This window comes from Rhipicephalus microplus, chromosome 9, assembly GCF_043290135.1.
Source record: "Rhipicephalus microplus isolate Deutch F79 chromosome 9, USDA_Rmic, whole genome shotgun sequence".
In the NCBI taxonomy this organism is placed as follows: Eukaryota; Metazoa; Arthropoda; class Arachnida; order Ixodida; family Ixodidae; genus Rhipicephalus; species Rhipicephalus microplus.
In genome coordinates, this window is record NC_134708.1 from 54,904,579 (window position 1) to 54,922,529 (window position 17,951).

The following is a 17,951-nucleotide window of genomic DNA, read 5'->3' on the forward strand; positions in this document are numbered from 1 at the left end:
AGCGATCTTTTTCAGCAATCATGTTAAAGTACAGTGATTCATTGTTTTCATACAATGGCAATGGTCAATACAAAACAAAATGTAAATCAGATTAAAAAGTGAAAGAGATGCAGGGACAGGAATTAAAAGCTGCTAAAAAGCAGCTTGACAGGATTCCTGACCCTAAGTAGATTGGCCGCAGACTCGTGGTGATGTAAAAAAAAAATACAAGCAAGTAAAACAGAAAAAGTACAAGAACGCATAACACAAGCAAGTAAAATATCAACAAATTTATCAGCTAACTTCAACTGCAGGCATAATGTAAAATCGCAAACATTGAAAGAATGCGGCATAGTATGGGAGAACACAGTGAGAGGGAATACAAAAGAGATTTGTTTAGATTATGCACTCTGGCCAGGGAGCTGCCCATTGCGCTGAAGAAAATGGGTACCATAAAAATTTGTTGCCGGTTCCTTTAAAAACGAGCGAAAATAATAAACAAAGTTGGTCAGTAGAGCATTTCCGTCATTTTGGCTGATTCTTGGGCACATTTCTTGAGGCTTTCTCGTGCAGCTACCGATAGTAGGCGCTGCGCGAGAGCTCAAACGCAGTGTTCATATTGTGAAGCCATATCAACTGCAACCATCGCTTCAGTAACCTATAGATTCGTCATAACTGCAGATATGGCCAAGCACTTCGGGGTGGAAAAAAACATTATCGCGTCTATATGTGGGTCGGAGTGTAGCCTTGACTAATGCACACACCTGCCACATCATAACAACGGCTGACACGCTCAAGCGATCGAGACACATGTGGAGAGACCATCGATCACCGCCCCCCGCTAATGCTCCCGCTTCCACAATCTACCTCACAATGTTGGTGTTGGGGAAACTTTGCGATTCATGCGTCACGGAAACGTATATCCTGGTATCGTGTACTTAAAAGTCATCAGCCTAGAAAGCGCTAGATGATGTCCTACTGCACCTGTAGGCGAGGGATGTGAACGTCTGGCATTAAGTGCGGAAGTCTGAAAGAAATTAAGGTTACAATAATTAACTATAAAATACTAGAGATAGAGAGAGTCTTTATTAAGAAAAAAAAAATGAGATGTTTTTCCGGCGTCTATATATCGCTGGCATGCTATACTCTGTACGGGTATGGCAAAGGGGACTGAAAGATTAGACTCGCTCGCTGGATTTCGTGCCGCCCGGTTGTGCCCTCGCGATCTCCGACGTCAGCGTAGCTCTGGCCGGCTGCGCTGGCCCTACGCCATCTCCTGACGCCGATCTTCGACGACAGCGTAGCTCTGGCCTACTGGACTTGACCTACGCTATCTCCTGACGCCGACAAGAGCTCTCGCCAGTGGTGCCCCGTCCTCGGACTCCTGAAACCGTGTCCATCTTTCCAGTCTTCTCGTTACTTCCATCGTTCGCTGTCCCTCTGCCTCACTCTCTCCTTCCTCTCTCTCTATCTCTTTACGTTTTAATCTGTTCTATACCCCCATACCTTGTGAGCTACTGTTGAGGTGTCCTCCCCCTGAGAGACAGTTACGGGGCCCAATTTTCTCTTCTTTTCTTTTAAAATCACTTCCCCACTCCCCCCCCCCCCCCCGGGATCACTCTAGACCATAAGGAGGGTTCGCCCCCTAACAAGAGTGTTCTACAGTCGACGTCATAGTTGCGTTTTAACACTCATCGGTTCAAATGGACATATACACGTACTCGGTAAAATGGACAGGGGGGTTGACCACCACCGTTGCTCAATTGGTACAGCATCGGACGCGTCATTCGAAGGTTGCAGGTTTGATTCATGCCGGCGGTAAGTTCATTTGAATTTCTTCACGTTTACATTGTAGTTGCTACAAATTATGCCCCTACTTGGATCGATTGTTGGTTGGTTCTCATCAAGGTCGTGTTCATTTAGGAGAAAAAAACGAGCGCTTAATTTCTTTTTTCTTTGTTTAGTGATGAAATATATATTTTGCAAAGGTGTCTGCAAACAATCACATATTTCCAGCAAACGAGTGCATAACAAAGTACGCATATCTCCCTCATGCCTATGCTAGCTAGATTCCTTTTCTTCCTTCCTTCCAGCTGACCTAACGTGTTGGCGGAGTTTGGGTCTTGGGTCTTGGGTGCGAAGAACCAAGACCAGAGGCCTGGCGAAGGGGCGCTCCGGTAGAGCCACTGTCCCGGCCTCTGCTTCCATTGACCACAGCAAAGACGAAATTATTGCGTTTTTTTTCTCTCTCCCTCTCTCGTGAAGATCAGAATGGCTGGCAACGCAGCTTTTAGATGTTCGCTGATTTCCAGTTTACGTCCACTATCCTCGAAAACAATGCAAGAAGTCCGTATCTAAGCGACCCTCAAAAAACCGCTCTGCGCATGCGGTAGTGTCTCTGTGTGACAAAACATTGTTCAAGAAAGACACCGACATTGAAACGAAAACCTTATGCGCCGTAACGTCATGGCAGTCGACTGAGCGTGATTGGCTGAAACATTTGTAAAGTTTTCTGATTGATTTAAACAACTTCGTATTAGCCACTTTCAACTTGGTACAATGTACAGAGTAGAACTTGTAGAAATAGAAATTATGTAATGCCTTCATATGTAAAGTAAGGTAACTAAATTCACGCGGCACAATGTTCGTGCTTCTTAACTGATGTAATATTCGGTACAATACGAAGCATTTTGTTAGCCTGTTTACCGTATATTTTTATTGAATTTTCCCACTCTCAGTGGCGGTCATACAGTGAAATTTCATACGTCGGTACTCCATTCTACAACCGGTTCTCCAGTAATGGGCGCAAACTGGGTAATAGGCTTTAGCACGGAAAAAAGCACACTGCAGCACATCTGCATGCCAATGTTAGAACTTATCATCATGATATCTGGATATCTATAGCAGACGTTTCTTATGTGATTCATAACAGTAATTATAGGTTTCAATAGAGTAAGGTTTTATTGGGGGGGGGGGGGGGGCTTGAATAAATTAAACCCCGTTTATTCCGCATTGTAATGCACCGCGTGCCCGCAGTGGCACGGGTGAGTTTTGCACAATGCTGGTTTTGTTCATTTCTGCTGCAATACCGCTACTTCGAATTAGTCCATGTCATGACACATTCTACCCCTATAACAAAAAGTCCTCCCTACAACGAGGTCGATATTCTGTAAGTGCCCGCTAAATATAGACTGCTCGTTTCCGTGTGCACTGATTCGACAGCGTTCGAATCAGGAGTTCCCTATTGGTGCCAGCCCACTCACTGTCAAGATTTAGCCAATAAGAGCGTGCAAAAATAGGAAAGCCGCTTAGCAGACATGTAAACTTACAAAACGCCAATATTTATGAAGCAATCTCATCGCTTCGTCGATGTCATTGATACGCGAGTCGTAATGCGCAATGTTTGTGAAAGCGTCTCATGTTGTGATTGTTGATAAAAAACATGCAGTAGAATAAGAGGCTTACCATCCGAAGTTGTAGAAGAAGACTGCACAGTCCATAGTGTTGTCCATGTTGGGGAGCAAAGAAAAGGGGAAAAAATGAACGGAACAAAGTGATTATTTAGCAAATAAAGACATGAATCTCACTATAGCGTTTTCTCCTTTGTGACAAAGAACAACGATCTATCGAAAAAATGTTTGGCACATTAAGCACCGTTCCTGATAAGCATATATAATGATAAATGGTCAATAACTGCGAAGACCGAGAACGCAACAATGCAATTCTAAATTTATTTTATTATTCTTGGTATACATAGAGCGACGTTATCACCTAAAGTCAACAAGGAAGCACGGTGGTAAGGCGAGAATTTTATTACGAAACTATGGCGCTATAGCGCCCGGGCTTTAAAGTGCTCTTCGTTTACCGGCATCACGTTTTCAAAGCACATCACGTGCTCTTCACATCGTCAATTTCTTTAATTATCACAGATTCGTCCACAGTACGACATTTTTCTTTTTTCTTCTTTTGTCGGTCGTAGTTGCGAAAACACAGATACGCAGGCCTCACCAGGATTGCTGTCTGTGAACCATAAATACGTTACCAGGCAAGAGTATTAACAACAAAACAGAACCGTAATATCAGTGAGTATACGGACAGACTTGCCCAACGTGCAAGCGCATATATCGTGTCCATGGTAAATCATCGCGTGCCGCTGAAAACACGGTACACAGCCTGGGAAATCGTCCCATGGAATCACTCGTGTTGGGTTACAACACTGCACGTCTCGTCTAGTATAGCGTATGTAAGACATTTTACATGTGTATACATATTTTCAGCGCATGTGTTTTCAATTTCTCAAGTCCCTAAATGAAGGATACTGCCACGCTTCTTTCTCAAGTTTTCTTATCACTCCATTGCACGTGTAAGTGCTGCCTTGCGCAACCACGCCCATTGGCTGAAGAGCGATATAATCGTACAACCATGCGATGCGATTACGCGCACAACGGAAACATTACAGATTCTTCTGGGACTTATGTGGCCGCTAGCGATAACGCTGGAATATTCGACGGCGCATGTATAAATGCCGACGCGCATCACCGCCTGTCAGTTGATCGACGCCCTATACGCTCTGTTCGCCGCTATCTGTGCCTGTGTGTATTGTTGTAGTCTGAGCTTCAGTTTCTCGGCCACAAGTTCGGCCTAATAAAGAGTCTTTTTTTTTTGTGCACGCCGACTGTTCCCTTCGTCCACGTCACAACTATATGTGGCAATATCAATACCGGAACATGAAGACTGTCAAAATAATCAAAAGGAACAAATAATTGTTGCAAAGTAGGAACAGCGCGAAAACAGTAGGAAGAAACAAAATGGATGGGTATCTTCCTACCATTGTCGCGCTGTTGCTTTGATACCAGATAAACCAACTCGCCCAAATTAAGCTGTTGTTGGAACAAATAATTGATTGATATGCGGGGTTTAACGTCCCAAAACCACCATACGATTATGAGAGACGTCATAGTGGAGGGCTCCGGAAATTTCGACCACCTGGGGTTCTTTAACGTGCACCCAAATCTGAGCACACGGGCCTACAGCATTTCCGCCTCCATCAGAAATGCAGCCGCCGCAGCCGGCATTTGATCCCGCGACCTGCGGGTCAGCAGCCGAGTACCTTAGCCACTAGACCACCGTGGCGGGGCCGTTGGAACAAATAAGCACCACGTATTAGAGTATAGACAAAAATACGTTATATAGACAAATATAACAAAAATACTCATACGCAGCGGCTAATTTCGTTAGCGTATACTAGAACATTGTTCAGGGCGCGTCTCTAGTTGTCACTCGGTTCAGAGACCAGGGGACCTCCATTCAGCAATGTCGGAAACGTTCCACAAATGAACCCGCAGCTGACCATAATGAGGGTGTGACGCTTTTATCACTCCATGGACATGCCTTCAGAACCGAGCCCCGTCCAAACACATTTCGTGTTCTTCTAGCATCATTTCTACAACATCGGCCCATAGCTCCACCTTTCAGCATCCTTTCGAGCAACGACCGCATTCGCGAAAATTATTCATCATCCGGAAGTCTCATACTGCACAGCTCAGATGCATTCTTAACCTACATTACCACGCTTCATTCTTTCGTTTCTTTGTGGAAGCTATTCTTCTGAAACCACACTCGCTCCTTACGCTTGACCCGCAAAGAACGAGCCAGTACGGTCGGTGCGCGCGTTGTGCACAACGGCAGCCAGCACTGTACATCTCGCCCCACTCGGACTCTATAGGATATGCGGAGTCCATTAGGGTCGCCGTATCCATTCTGGGCTTATGTATAACGACCCCTTCGTAGATCTTCTCTTATCTCCCTTCCCCCTTTCCACACACTCATCTCTCCTCGCTGTGGTGGGAACCCGAGCACGACTCGAAAGGCGGACTCTATGCCCCAACGGAGGAGATGAATTGAGTTCGTGCCGCAGAAGCAGCTGCCTTTGTTGTCGATCGTACGCCGACACTGATTGCTTGTTCACTCGCTCGGGAGCTCAGTATCGTGTCCACACCGGAACGGCTGTCACACTGTTTTCACTGCAGCGTAACCTGTTCGCTTTCGGCAGCTTGTATTCATTCATGCATTTACCTATTTGTCAAGTACTGGAACAACCATTACAGGAGCTTTAGCGGGGTAAGAGACAAGGTTGTAAAAAGTATATCTCAATAGCAAACGCACGATACTTACCAAATTAACATTCTAGAGGTACATAAATACGAAACCAGTGTTACATGTGACAAAAGGCATATGACGCTGCAAATGGAACAAACAGCGTTTAATCCCAAGATGGGATGAAAACAGAGATAAGCGACCTCATTGGAAAAGACTGTTTCTAGGAAAGAATGAATGTTTAGAACAGCCATTATGGCGATGGAAAGGCCGTCTTGCTAGGTGGTGCCTCTGATGTGTCGCTTACGTGAAAGAAAAGCAAAACGCTTTTACTAATGCAAATGCGAATTGAAGCTATACTTTAACTTAACCTAGGGCTGTCGGTACACACATGCCCAAATTGTTTCCCGTACTTTGCCGTTCTTGATGGCGTGGCGCTTTGATGTTCTCGGGTCCTCCGAGTAATTAGGCTGCGGTTGAGGTTGTAGCGACGTTTGTCAAGGCGGTGTTTGGTCTCGCAGTCAGCACCAGTGATCGATCCGCCAAAGCAGGCGCTGTTCTCGCCGTGGTCCGAACTGTTTCAGATTTCGTTTCGCGTTTTCTTTCTTCTCACGCCTGACAGAGCGTGTACTTTGCTCGCTCTTCAGGTCTCAATCACATTTGAGAGTAACGCTCTAACAGAGAACGCCTTTCCAAAAACGCATTCTCTTAACAAGTCGCTTTGCTGTGTTTCTAATACATGCCCTTTTCCAATCAAGCTTTCCTGGGGACGCCGTTAATTTTATCCCGTGAGATGCAAACTAAATATACAAGGCCGCCAGAAAATGTCGCTGCCTCGGCTGTGCGTCGGTCTTTGTACTCACGCGCAACATCTCTGAAAAGAGCTCTTCCCTCTCTTGGCTGAAGAGTTCTATAGACCTTTTCATACAAATATGTTCGACAGAAAGCGTCACGGCAGTGTTTTTGGGGATAAGCGGCGTGGGAGTACAAAAGTCGACGCACTGACGGTGCTGCCTCGACAGCACATTTTCGAGGGGTCGCGAGTATTTACCAAAGCCTAGAGTGGATACTAGCGGCTCCCATGAGGAGCACACACACACACACACACACACACACACACACACACACACACACACACACACACACACACACATATTTATATATATATATATATATATATATATATATATATATATATATATATATATATAATATATATATATATATATATATGGTAACGTTCTAATAACTTCCCCTGTACATTCCTTGGCATTACTGTCTGTTATATCTCATTAATATTGTGTTAAAACACGAAAATACGAGCCCTTAGGTATACACTTCTCTCTGTTATATATATATATATATATATATATATATATATATATATATATATATATATATATATATATATATATATATATATATTGTGGGCTTTATTCATGTGCTTCATCTTCTTATCTCCACATACTCATCACCACCACTACGGCCTGGATAGCGGTGATTAGGCTCCGGAAATAAAAAAAGAGTCTTGCGTCCTCAACGTTGCTTTACAATATCTTTTCACGGGAGAAAAAAAAAACGACGCCATACTGGGCTGCACGTGAGTGTACAAAGGCTGGCGTCACCTCGGCCGTGCAATTTTGGAAGGTCACGCTTATTTAGAACAGCCCAGAAAGGATTATAGTGTGTCCTCCTAAGCCACAAACACACGCGCACACGCAAGGACACACACGCACACGCACTAACACACAAACACACACACACGCACTGCAATGCTACCTTATGTGCATTGTCCGATGTGCATTATGAGGCTTCTAACCGGAAACATACCGTTCTCTAGAGTTCTGAAGCCTTAAAATGCTTCCCGCTAGATCAGGTGATTAAGGACTATCGTTTTTACTTGGACATCACCAGCACTCCTTACCACCGGCTAGTGTCGGCTAATAGATGGTCCGAGTCGGCTAGTTTGGGATCACTTCAGCCAGAATATAGGCAACAATGACTATTGTTGATATTCTTTAAAAATTGCTAAAGGGTGGTTCATATTGGCTAGAGTTACTTTATATGCGACCTTTAGGTAACAGAATTGCGGTTAGAGAACAGAGCTATGCAGCTGAGCCGCTCACTGTTTTTACCGGTGATATGCTTCATATTGATGGCTATCGACGTTATGAGTGTGTCACTGCCCGGCAATGAACTTTAATAGAGGTGACTGTAGATACTTTCACTGGAAGGAAAAAACACTATATTTCTGTACTGCACCACGAGTGTACAAAGGCTGACCTCACAACCTCGGTAGTGCTTTTTGGAGACACCCCAATATAGCCCAGCCAGAAGAGAACTATATATGGCAGTGCCCAGGGAGCCCTCTGTGATAGCTTTATATCTTAATACAGCTCGCTGCAGTCCAGTTCTATATGACGAGTTCACTTCAGGCCTGAGCATCAGCTCCTCCGATATGCGCTGTTGCTATAGTGGTGTTTGAAAACAGGCTCGTAAATTCACTGCTAAAATTAGTCTACAGTAACTCTAGTATTGACTATTTCCTCGTATTACTCCAGCTTTGTGTGTGCAAATAATTATGTAGGGCAAAATTGACTACCGTTCTTTCTTCACTGACTTTCCAGCCTAGCGTTCACTTCACTTCTCGGAATTACACAAGCGATCCCTATGAAGTTCATTTCTCTTTTTAGCCCTATTATTCAGAGCTACACCAGAGAATTCTCGTGCGTATTACCATAATATAGTTAGGATCTCAGAAAGCCACAAAACATTGAGCCAGCTTGAGCCAGTAGTGCAAGTATTTATGTGTTTAAAAACTCGGTGTCATATTAGGCCACCACGCCTCAGTCGATGTGAAATTTCTAAAAAAATCACTTATTTAATACTCCTATCTTTACTTCATGCATTTGCTGGAGAAGCGACGTATACGCATTATCCGGAAACCACAGCGCGGGAAATGCAATCCACACAGAAATATGTTTACGAAAACACAGTGTTTCTACACGCCTCAGCGTCTCCCGCGACTGTAGTTAAGCTTGTTCGTATTTGTTACCCCCCAGCTCGGCAACAATGTCCCAATCTCGGTGTTAATCGCAGTGAGTATTCCTGAAGAGATATTCTACCTAGAACTAGCAATTGTGGTTTCATTCCCGGGGTCCTAGAGCGAATTTCATGAATAGTCCGGAATCTGGAACACCAGGACCGAAAAGCTTAACTGAAATGAGCGACGAATGAGACTCATGTTCACCTGCCGAGCGCAACCGGTCGAGTGTTTTTTTTTTTTTTTTCTGGTTTCCCTTCATCTAAAGCCTCCTGAAATTAATGGTTCTGGTTGAAGTTAGTAGTTATTCTGGATACATACTATATCGCGGTACGAATTCTCCTAAGATAATGGCCAATTAACCATCAGTATAATTAGTGAAAAATTGTTCATTGAACTCAGTGAAAGATTGAGAGCTGCTGGGACTATTGCGCCATCTGGCGGTGCATATCTCAACCACTTGCTTCTTTTTACGTGGACTGTGTGATCTGCTTCGCGAGCAGGATAAAGCACAAAGATAACCGAAGGAATGCTCCAGTGAGCACTGTAATGCCGACGTGAGTGGGTTTAGGAGTGATATCTATCAGAATGGGTACGAAGATGCAACCTTTAGTTGTCTTGGTCGGCTTAGAGAATTGTGCTTAGAAAAAATGTTTAACGATTTAGAGTATTTGGTACTCTATTATGGGAGCGCAGAAAGCTGTCCCACTACATGACAGAAGCTATTGGACCATTCTTGAAAGCTGCTTTAGAGAATTAGCTTTTTAGGGGCGAAGCTTCTTACAGCGGCATCCGTTCGTCCCTCGTAATAGCGCGTAACATGTCTTACGCTTTAACCTGCAAGGTGGTGCCGGCGGGAGATTTCTCCTGGGCGTTGTTGAACAATAAAAAATTCGCAGCGTGTGCGTTAACTAAAAGCCGAATTCTCCTGTCTGTCGTTCCCCATTAGCAGCCATTGGCATGTACAATGAGCACTATCTGACAAGAAAGGGTTGCTACGTTATACTCGCTGGGCGTAACCTCCTTGGTTTTAGAAAGGTTTAGCGAGCGTGGGGCCGCAGTGGCATGAATACAGTGAACTTGTTTACACCCTGAACTCGTGGTGGTTAAAGGTGGGAAGTAGACACGAAGCCCGAGCCGTAAGAAAGTGTGCGTGTGCCATCTCTCGTTTAGTCCTTGGAATGTCCACTGGATGGCGGTGCTTCTATATGCGGAATATATGATGAAAAGATGCGAGATGGTGGTACTTGGAGTGTTGAATAGATGGACGAACGGACACACAGACAGATGCATTGACGGACGCACAGATGGCTGCACGGACGGAAGGACGCATGGACGGACGCAGGGGCGGATGCATGGACGAACGCAGGGATGTTACACTCGCTGGCCATACTCTCGTTGGTTTTAGAAAGGTTTAGCGAGCGTTGGGCCGCAGTGCTATGAATATAGTGAACTAGTATATACCATGAACTCGAGGTGGATAATGGTGGGATGTAGACACGAAGCGCAAGCCGTAAGAAAGTGTGCGTGTGCAACCTCTCGTTTAGTCCTTGGAATGTCCGCTGGATGGCGGTGCTTCTATGTGCGGAAGATATAATGAAAAGATGCGAGATGGTGGTACTTGGAGTGTTGACTAGATGGACGAGTGGACACACAGACAGATGCATGGACGGACAAATGGATGGCTGCACGTACGGATGGACGCATGGACGGACGCAGGGGCGGATGCATGGACGAACGCATGGATGGACGCACAGATGGACGTGCGGACGCACGAACAGACGCACGCACGGACGGCTGGATGGACGCACGGACGGTCACACAGACGGATGCATAGACGGACGGAAGCAAGAACGAATGGACGGACGGATGCTTCGCCCCACTCTCCATCATTCACCTCGTGGATATATTGCCTTTTTTTTTGTGCATTCATCAGCTTCACCAGACACGTAGCAAACAGAATTCATATTTGGTGTCTGTTTAGGAACTCTGTTTACTGTACAAACTTTTCTTTTCGCTATGTCATTTTCGAAACATGAGCGCACTGTTTACTTAAGGTTTCAGTGCTGGACACTTACGCTGTTAATACATTAACACATACAGATTTTCAATACCGCAAGCTTCTGATATGATAGTTGATGTAGTAAGGATCAAATGCCGCTGATTTATGTATATGGTTTGCACGTCACGTCATTTCGGGTTTTGTCAACATTCAGTTGGCCTGTGCGTGCAGTTCACTGCCGCGTCGGAGCTTGTCGGCGTCATTAAGAGCAATATGGTGAAAAAAAAAACTTGCGCGCGTTTTGCCCGTTGTATTTTGAAGAGCTTGTGGGGCCGACTTGTGTACGTTACCGAGCAAAATTTGAAATGTGCGATCACATCGACCCGTACGTACGAACTGCGCATCGGTTAGACTGCTGCACCGTACATCGATCTGCTGCTTTCCGGGACACACGGTGACATCGTAAACTATTTGATGCTTTCGACAAGGCATGTCACGCTGCGAAAAAAAAAATGAAGGCTTACGAGTCACTGGACGCCCACAGTTATACTTCGCCATCGGATGGGTGAAGAGCATAGCAGCAAAGCAGCTTCCACCACAGCGTGTCATCGTTCTAAGCGAGGTTAGTTACGATGCTATTTCACGTTACGGTTTGAGTTTGAGTTTGAGTTTATTTAACCACGTGACAAGTACACCAATATACACTGTATGCGTGGTTTAGTGCGAAAGGAAAAAAGCTGCATTTCACAGCTTGACGGGCCCCTTCACCCAGAAAAAAAAAACTACAAACTTACAAAAATTACAGGCAGCGGAAAGCGACAATACAAAAAGAAACATGCATGTGGCCCATGACAGCAAATAATAGAATGACAACTCTGAAATACATACAAAAATATTCATTACAAAGCAATGTATCAAAGAATAAAGACTGAATAACCATTACAGAAATCACCCAACATTCATTTACAACACAATCAGCACATTCGATTTAACATTTCAGTTTTAGACAATATACGCAGATTATTAGTTGTTAGTTTCCATTTGTTCATCACACTTGGAAGGCGGTAACGTAGTGTTTCAAATTCATAGTTTGTGCGAGGACAGGGTTTGTGCGAGGACGGTCGAAGTAAAACTTCGTCTTTCTCAAGACGCACGGGCTTCTACAGGATCTACTGGTGAAGGTTCATCACGCTCTTGTTCTGTGTCTATGGCGGGCAATTTCAGCAATGTTCCTGACGCCGTGGACGGCGTGCTCTCTGCGACTGCGTCCAGCGTGTTGGTCTGTCGCTTCTTAGAGCGCTCAAAACGCGCTGATGCTACAGCAGCAGTCCGGTCATAACAGCCGTGGTCCAGTGGTAGGCTCGGTGCCCAGTCGAAGTTCGCGTCGTCCGTTAAATTTGCGGCTTGTCTTATGTAAAAATGCACGTTTACGTATGTTGCAAGTTAGAACTCGTATAATAACACGGGACCCGTAAAAAGGTCGTATGTACATTTCTGAGAATCTAGGTAACTTTCAGCAAAAGCGACGTGGTCACGTCAGTAAGCGGGGTTAACCTGGACATAACTCGAAAATACCATAACCTGTGATGAAGTGATGACTGCAGACATGGATGCATTTCTCTTTCTTCAGGTTACCTTGATTAATGCGTGTTGGCCAATCGATCCTTGTTCGCGCGCACTTATTTGTAATATTCGCGAGCAAAATAAACATTTTAACACGTGGCTCTGCCTTGCCTTCATAAGCAGAAATTACACTTCTTGTTCGGCATTTAAAAACGGCTCGAATAGTCATGAAGAAGCCGGCAGCGTGACCGAAGACCAGATCTCGCCGCTGCAAAGCTCCCGACTATGCTTCCAGACCGGTGCATATGTTAAGAAACATGGTGGTTCTCGGCCCTCTCGTTCCCGGATGTGACGTATACGTTCAACGCATGTACATCACCCTATTGTCTCCTGCAGCTTACCTAAATTGACACAGTGATCTCACTACGCCATTCGAAATTCACCAACGTTTACGGTACACTACCTAAATCGAATTCGGAGCGCAGCTCCACGTTGGGCCAACGCCAACTATGTTTCAAGTTCTGGCCATCCGCAGTTGTAGCAAGGTTATATGTGTTACATATTGCCACAGATATTGCCACAGCTCGAGTGTTACGCACGCCCGCGCAGTGAAATACGGTACGTGTAGCCGACATCGCAGTTCTCACTGAGAATTGGCTACATGAATCAATATACGACAGCGAATTCGTTCCTGCCGGATATACTATAATTCGAAAAAACCGAGGCAGCAAAGGAGGAGGTGTTTACATTCTTTTTAAAAACCGTTTGCGTATAGTGAGAATGTCTGACTTGACTGACTTTGAGTGCATATTCTGCAAAGCGTACCATGGTAAGGTTAAATATGTAATAGCAGTCACGTACAGACCCCCCCCCCCTAACTCGTCTATTGACATGTTGAAATTGGTTCGAATCCCGGCTGCGGCGGCTGCATTTCCGATGGAGGCGGAAATGTTGTAGGCCCGTGTGCTCAGATTTGGGCGCACGTTAAAGAACCCCAGGTGGTCGAAATTTCCGGAGCCCTCCACTACGGCGTCTCTCATAATCATATGGTTGTTTTGGGACGTTAAACCCTACATATCAATCAACATGTCGAAATCGTTAAAGGAGTATCTACATTCGAGTATAAAACCTTGTGACAAAGTTATTCTGGCTGGAGATTTTAACTTGCCGAATATAGACTGACCGAATTTCTCGCTCAATAATCACAATGATCACTTGAGAGAAGCAATGCTAAACATTGCGTTCACTTTTGACCTATTTCAAATTGTAACAGACTTCACTAGAATCCAAGAAAATTTCAAATCAGTACTATAGATCTCTTTCTAGTAAGAGTATCCATTAGTGCCAAAAGTTACTGCGAAGTAGTTCCGGGAATTTCAGACCACAAGGCCGTGTTGCTTACCCTAGCTACTACTTATATAAACAATAATCGTCCAATTTTGTCATTTCCGAATTTCTGTCTTGCTGATGATGTGTCAATAATTGACCTGCTTTCCTTTAATTTTGACGAATTCTGCAATAGCACTTGTGATGTACACCATTTTTGGGACAGATGTAAACAGATTGTGAATGAATGTATCGAGTGTTTTATACCCAAGATTACAAAAAAATGTAAGGGTAAGAACCCATGGATTTCGAGGGAGACACTGCGATCTAAAAGGCGACTGAAACGCTTAAAGAATGGGCTAACAAACAACAGAACATTATTTAAAATGCAAGAAATATCGAAACTTTCTTTACAAATTAAAGACCAAGTAGCGGCTGATAAAAAGCGCTATTACGGTGAATCATTACCAAGCTTTATAACCACGTCTCCAGAGAAATTTTCGCGTTCGATTTCTCCACATGCACTCCACTGAATGTGATACATTTGAAGTTGATGGCTGCCTAGCTCACGATAGTGCGTGCGAAAATTTCTCATGCCTTTAACAACCATTTTAAATCGGTCTTCACCCAAGAGAATGGTACATCACCTGTGTGTGTTTCATGCATCCCTACCACCGATGTCTGATGCCATTGTTTCTGAAAGTGGTATATTTAATCTCCTGCTAAGGCTTCATGCCAAAAAATCACCAGGGCCTGATGACATTCCTAATAGCTTCTTGAAAAGGTACGCTGAGTGGGTGTCAAAATATCTTCATGTTATTTTTTGCAAGTCCTTACAAGATGGAGAAATACCAAGAGACTGGGGAGCCACTAGAATTAAACCAGTTCACAAGACCGGAAATAAGAAGTCCGTTAAAAACTATCGTACAATTTCATTAACATGTATGGTATGCAAGATTCTGGAACGTATCATTTACAATCACATCTGCGAATTTCTAGACAACTATAACGTTCTTACCAAATTCTAGCATGGTTTTAGAAAAAGTTATTCGACAAACACTCAGTTAGTTGAAACAATACATGACATTGCCAGATCAATAAATAGTAGAACACAGACCAACGTTATTTTTATGGACTTCTCGAAAACCTTTGATAAAGTATTCCACACTAAACTGGTATATAAGATAGGTAGAATAATCAATAGTTCCCAAGTAGTTAACTGGATTTCTGCATATCTCACAAAACGCGAACAATTTGTTGTCTTTGCTGATTCCTGCTCGGATAGACAGCTTGTCAACTCTGGCGTTCCGCAGGGCTCAGAGCTAAGACCACTTCTTTTTTCTCCTGTTTATTAATGATATTGTTGATGGCATCCCTGTTAAAATCAAACTCTACGCTGATGACTGTGTACTTTATAACGAAATATGCTGTTCCGCAGACCAACACGTGTTAAATGATGCTCTACAAAAAGTGTCCTCCTGGTGTGATGAATGGCAAATGGCTATTAACTTCGAAAAAAAACAGTGTTTATGCAAATAACTAATAAACAATCCTTTGGAATACGAGTAATCTACTACCCGTACTAAACTTTCCCAAGTCCCACATTACAAGTATCTTGGCTTATGGATCACAGATGACCTGAATTGGACGAAACACATTAATACAGTAACTAACACTGCAATGCATAAACTGTTCTTCCTCAGAAGAGCATTGAAACTCTCAACCCCCTCCGTCTGCCTTCTGGCTTATAAAACAATAGTTATACCGACTCTGGATTATGCTTCCATTATATGGGACCCTTTTACCAAAACTAATATCAACAAGCTAGAAAGAGTACAAAAAAGGCCCCTCGTTTTATTTATAACAGCTTCGGGCGCACTTCAATTACGGAACTTTCAACTCGAGCTAATCTACCAACACTAACAGAAAGAAACCACTTATCTAGACTAAAATTTCTATATCAACTTAAAGGGACATTAGAAGACAGACAATTCTTAAGTTCTTTCATTTTCGTCCGGATATGCAACTCGACAAAGGCATGAGCGCACAATAACACCCTATGCAACCTCTAACAACTGCTTTAAATATTCATTCTTTCCACGAACTATAAACGACTGGAACAAACTAACCAACACCGGAGTTCTACAGCCATCCTTAACATTGTTTTCTTCTAGCCTCAATAACAGTGTTTAAAATAGCATGTCGATTAAGCTCTGTCCCCACAAACGTTCGAATTTTTGTATATATTGAGTTGCTTTGTGCTTACTTTTGTTTATGTGTGTTTTTATCTTCCTGTTTGAAAATTAGTTCGTCTGCATATTGAGCATTCATGTAATTCATGTAACCCACTCTGCGAAAATCATTCATAAATAAAATAAATAAATAGACGAATAAATAAATAAATAAATAAATAAATAAATAAATAAATAAATAAATAAATAGATGAAATAAATAAATAAATAAATAAATAAATAAATGAATAAATAAATACGGGCGTCGCGAACCAAGTCCAACACCTTCAATAACTTCCCGACAAGCGAAGCCAGCCGCTGTGCACGCGCCAGCGCTGCATACGCATCAGCTCCGACTTCTCCGTGGCTCCGACCAAAGGGTCAGTGCGCGTGACGGAAGGAGAAACCGAGGTTTGAGGCCAGTGGCTCGTAATATACACAAGCTCCATGTTCGTTCTCTTTCGCACTCGATGGCTCATTTGGTACTAGTTTGCTCTATCAGTTACGCCGATGCCAGACCACGCCAACGGCACTGCCACTTTATAATTTAAAACGTGAACGATTGATGGTGTTCAGAAAAAGTACTTAACGATTCAAAGTACTTGGTACTCTACTATGGGAGAGCATAGAGCCGTCCCGTGAGCGGGCATATGTGAAGCTGAATGTGATTGCAAAGTTAACCTGTATGAAAAACCGTAGCCATACACTAATCAGTTTTACTCGGTGTGTGTACCCAGTATTTTAACTGTAGCCTTCCGTCTTAAACCTGAAAATTATTTCTGAAGGACGTCAATGCTTAAGCCACCATTTTTTGTATTACGCAATAAGTCTAGCTTTTTTTTCGATTATGCGACGTCAAACGTTTTGCAGTTGATTTGCTAAATTTATGTACGTATTGGCTCCGTAAATTTGCGGGTCGATGCCCAGATGATACTTGGGAAAAGGTCGGCATACTTGAAGTTGATTGGATTGGATTGGATTGGATTGGATAAACTTTTGTTTGGTCCTCCAAAACACAGATCACTGTGCTGCGGGCAGCAGCTCCCACGTGGGGACTGAGATGCCAAGCTCCTCAGCCGCCTCGCGGGCTTGGTGGACAGCCCAGAGCTGATCTGCCAAAGATGAGCTGCGGATTGCCGCTTCACTGCCAGAGCATCTGGCAGAGGTGATGTTTGATATATGAGTGAATTTGGTGCACTGCCAGAGCATGTGTTCTAATGAAGCTATTTCCCCACAATGTGGACAAATATTACTTGGGTATAGGTCAGGGTACATGATGTGAAACATTTTCAAAGTAGGGTACATCCGCGTTTGCAAAAGCCTTAATGTAAGTGCTTGGGGCCGGGTTATATTTTCGTGAGGTGGAGGGAAAATCCTTCTAGAAAGGTAGAAATGTTTAGTGAGCTCGTTATATGTTGTAAGAATTTCCCTGTTATCCTCTTCACCGGTAGAACGCATCCCCGGGGAGGCGCGGTTGGAGAGTTCTCGCGCCGCCTCGTGTGCTGCTTCATTGAGATTGGGAGGGGAATCGTTGATTTGCCCAAGGTGAGCTGGTTGATTGAGGCTCCGCATACTCCGTTTCATACATCAGGTGCAACGCTGTGGAGGCTATGCAAGAAGTTCAGTCACCAAGGTGTCTGACTACGCACGTCTCGTGCTTAGACGCTAAGTGATCCAGAACAGACGGCTGTATAACGGGGCGTCTTTACCA

General features: G+C 43.9%; 1 protein-coding gene across 1 annotated transcript in view; it reads right to left on the reverse strand.

The window, feature by feature from the left end:
* Nucleotides 1-17,951, reverse strand: part of LOC119165058 (protein tyrosine phosphatase domain-containing protein 1) — a 126,541-nt gene that overhangs the window by 26,490 nt on the left and 82,100 nt on the right. The window contains exon 5 of the mRNA XM_075873678.1: nt 3,445-3,466. Within this exon, the coding sequence (XP_075729793.1) occupies nt 3,445-3,466 (22 nt within the window). The remainder of the gene's footprint in view (nt 1-3,444; nt 3,467-17,951) is intronic.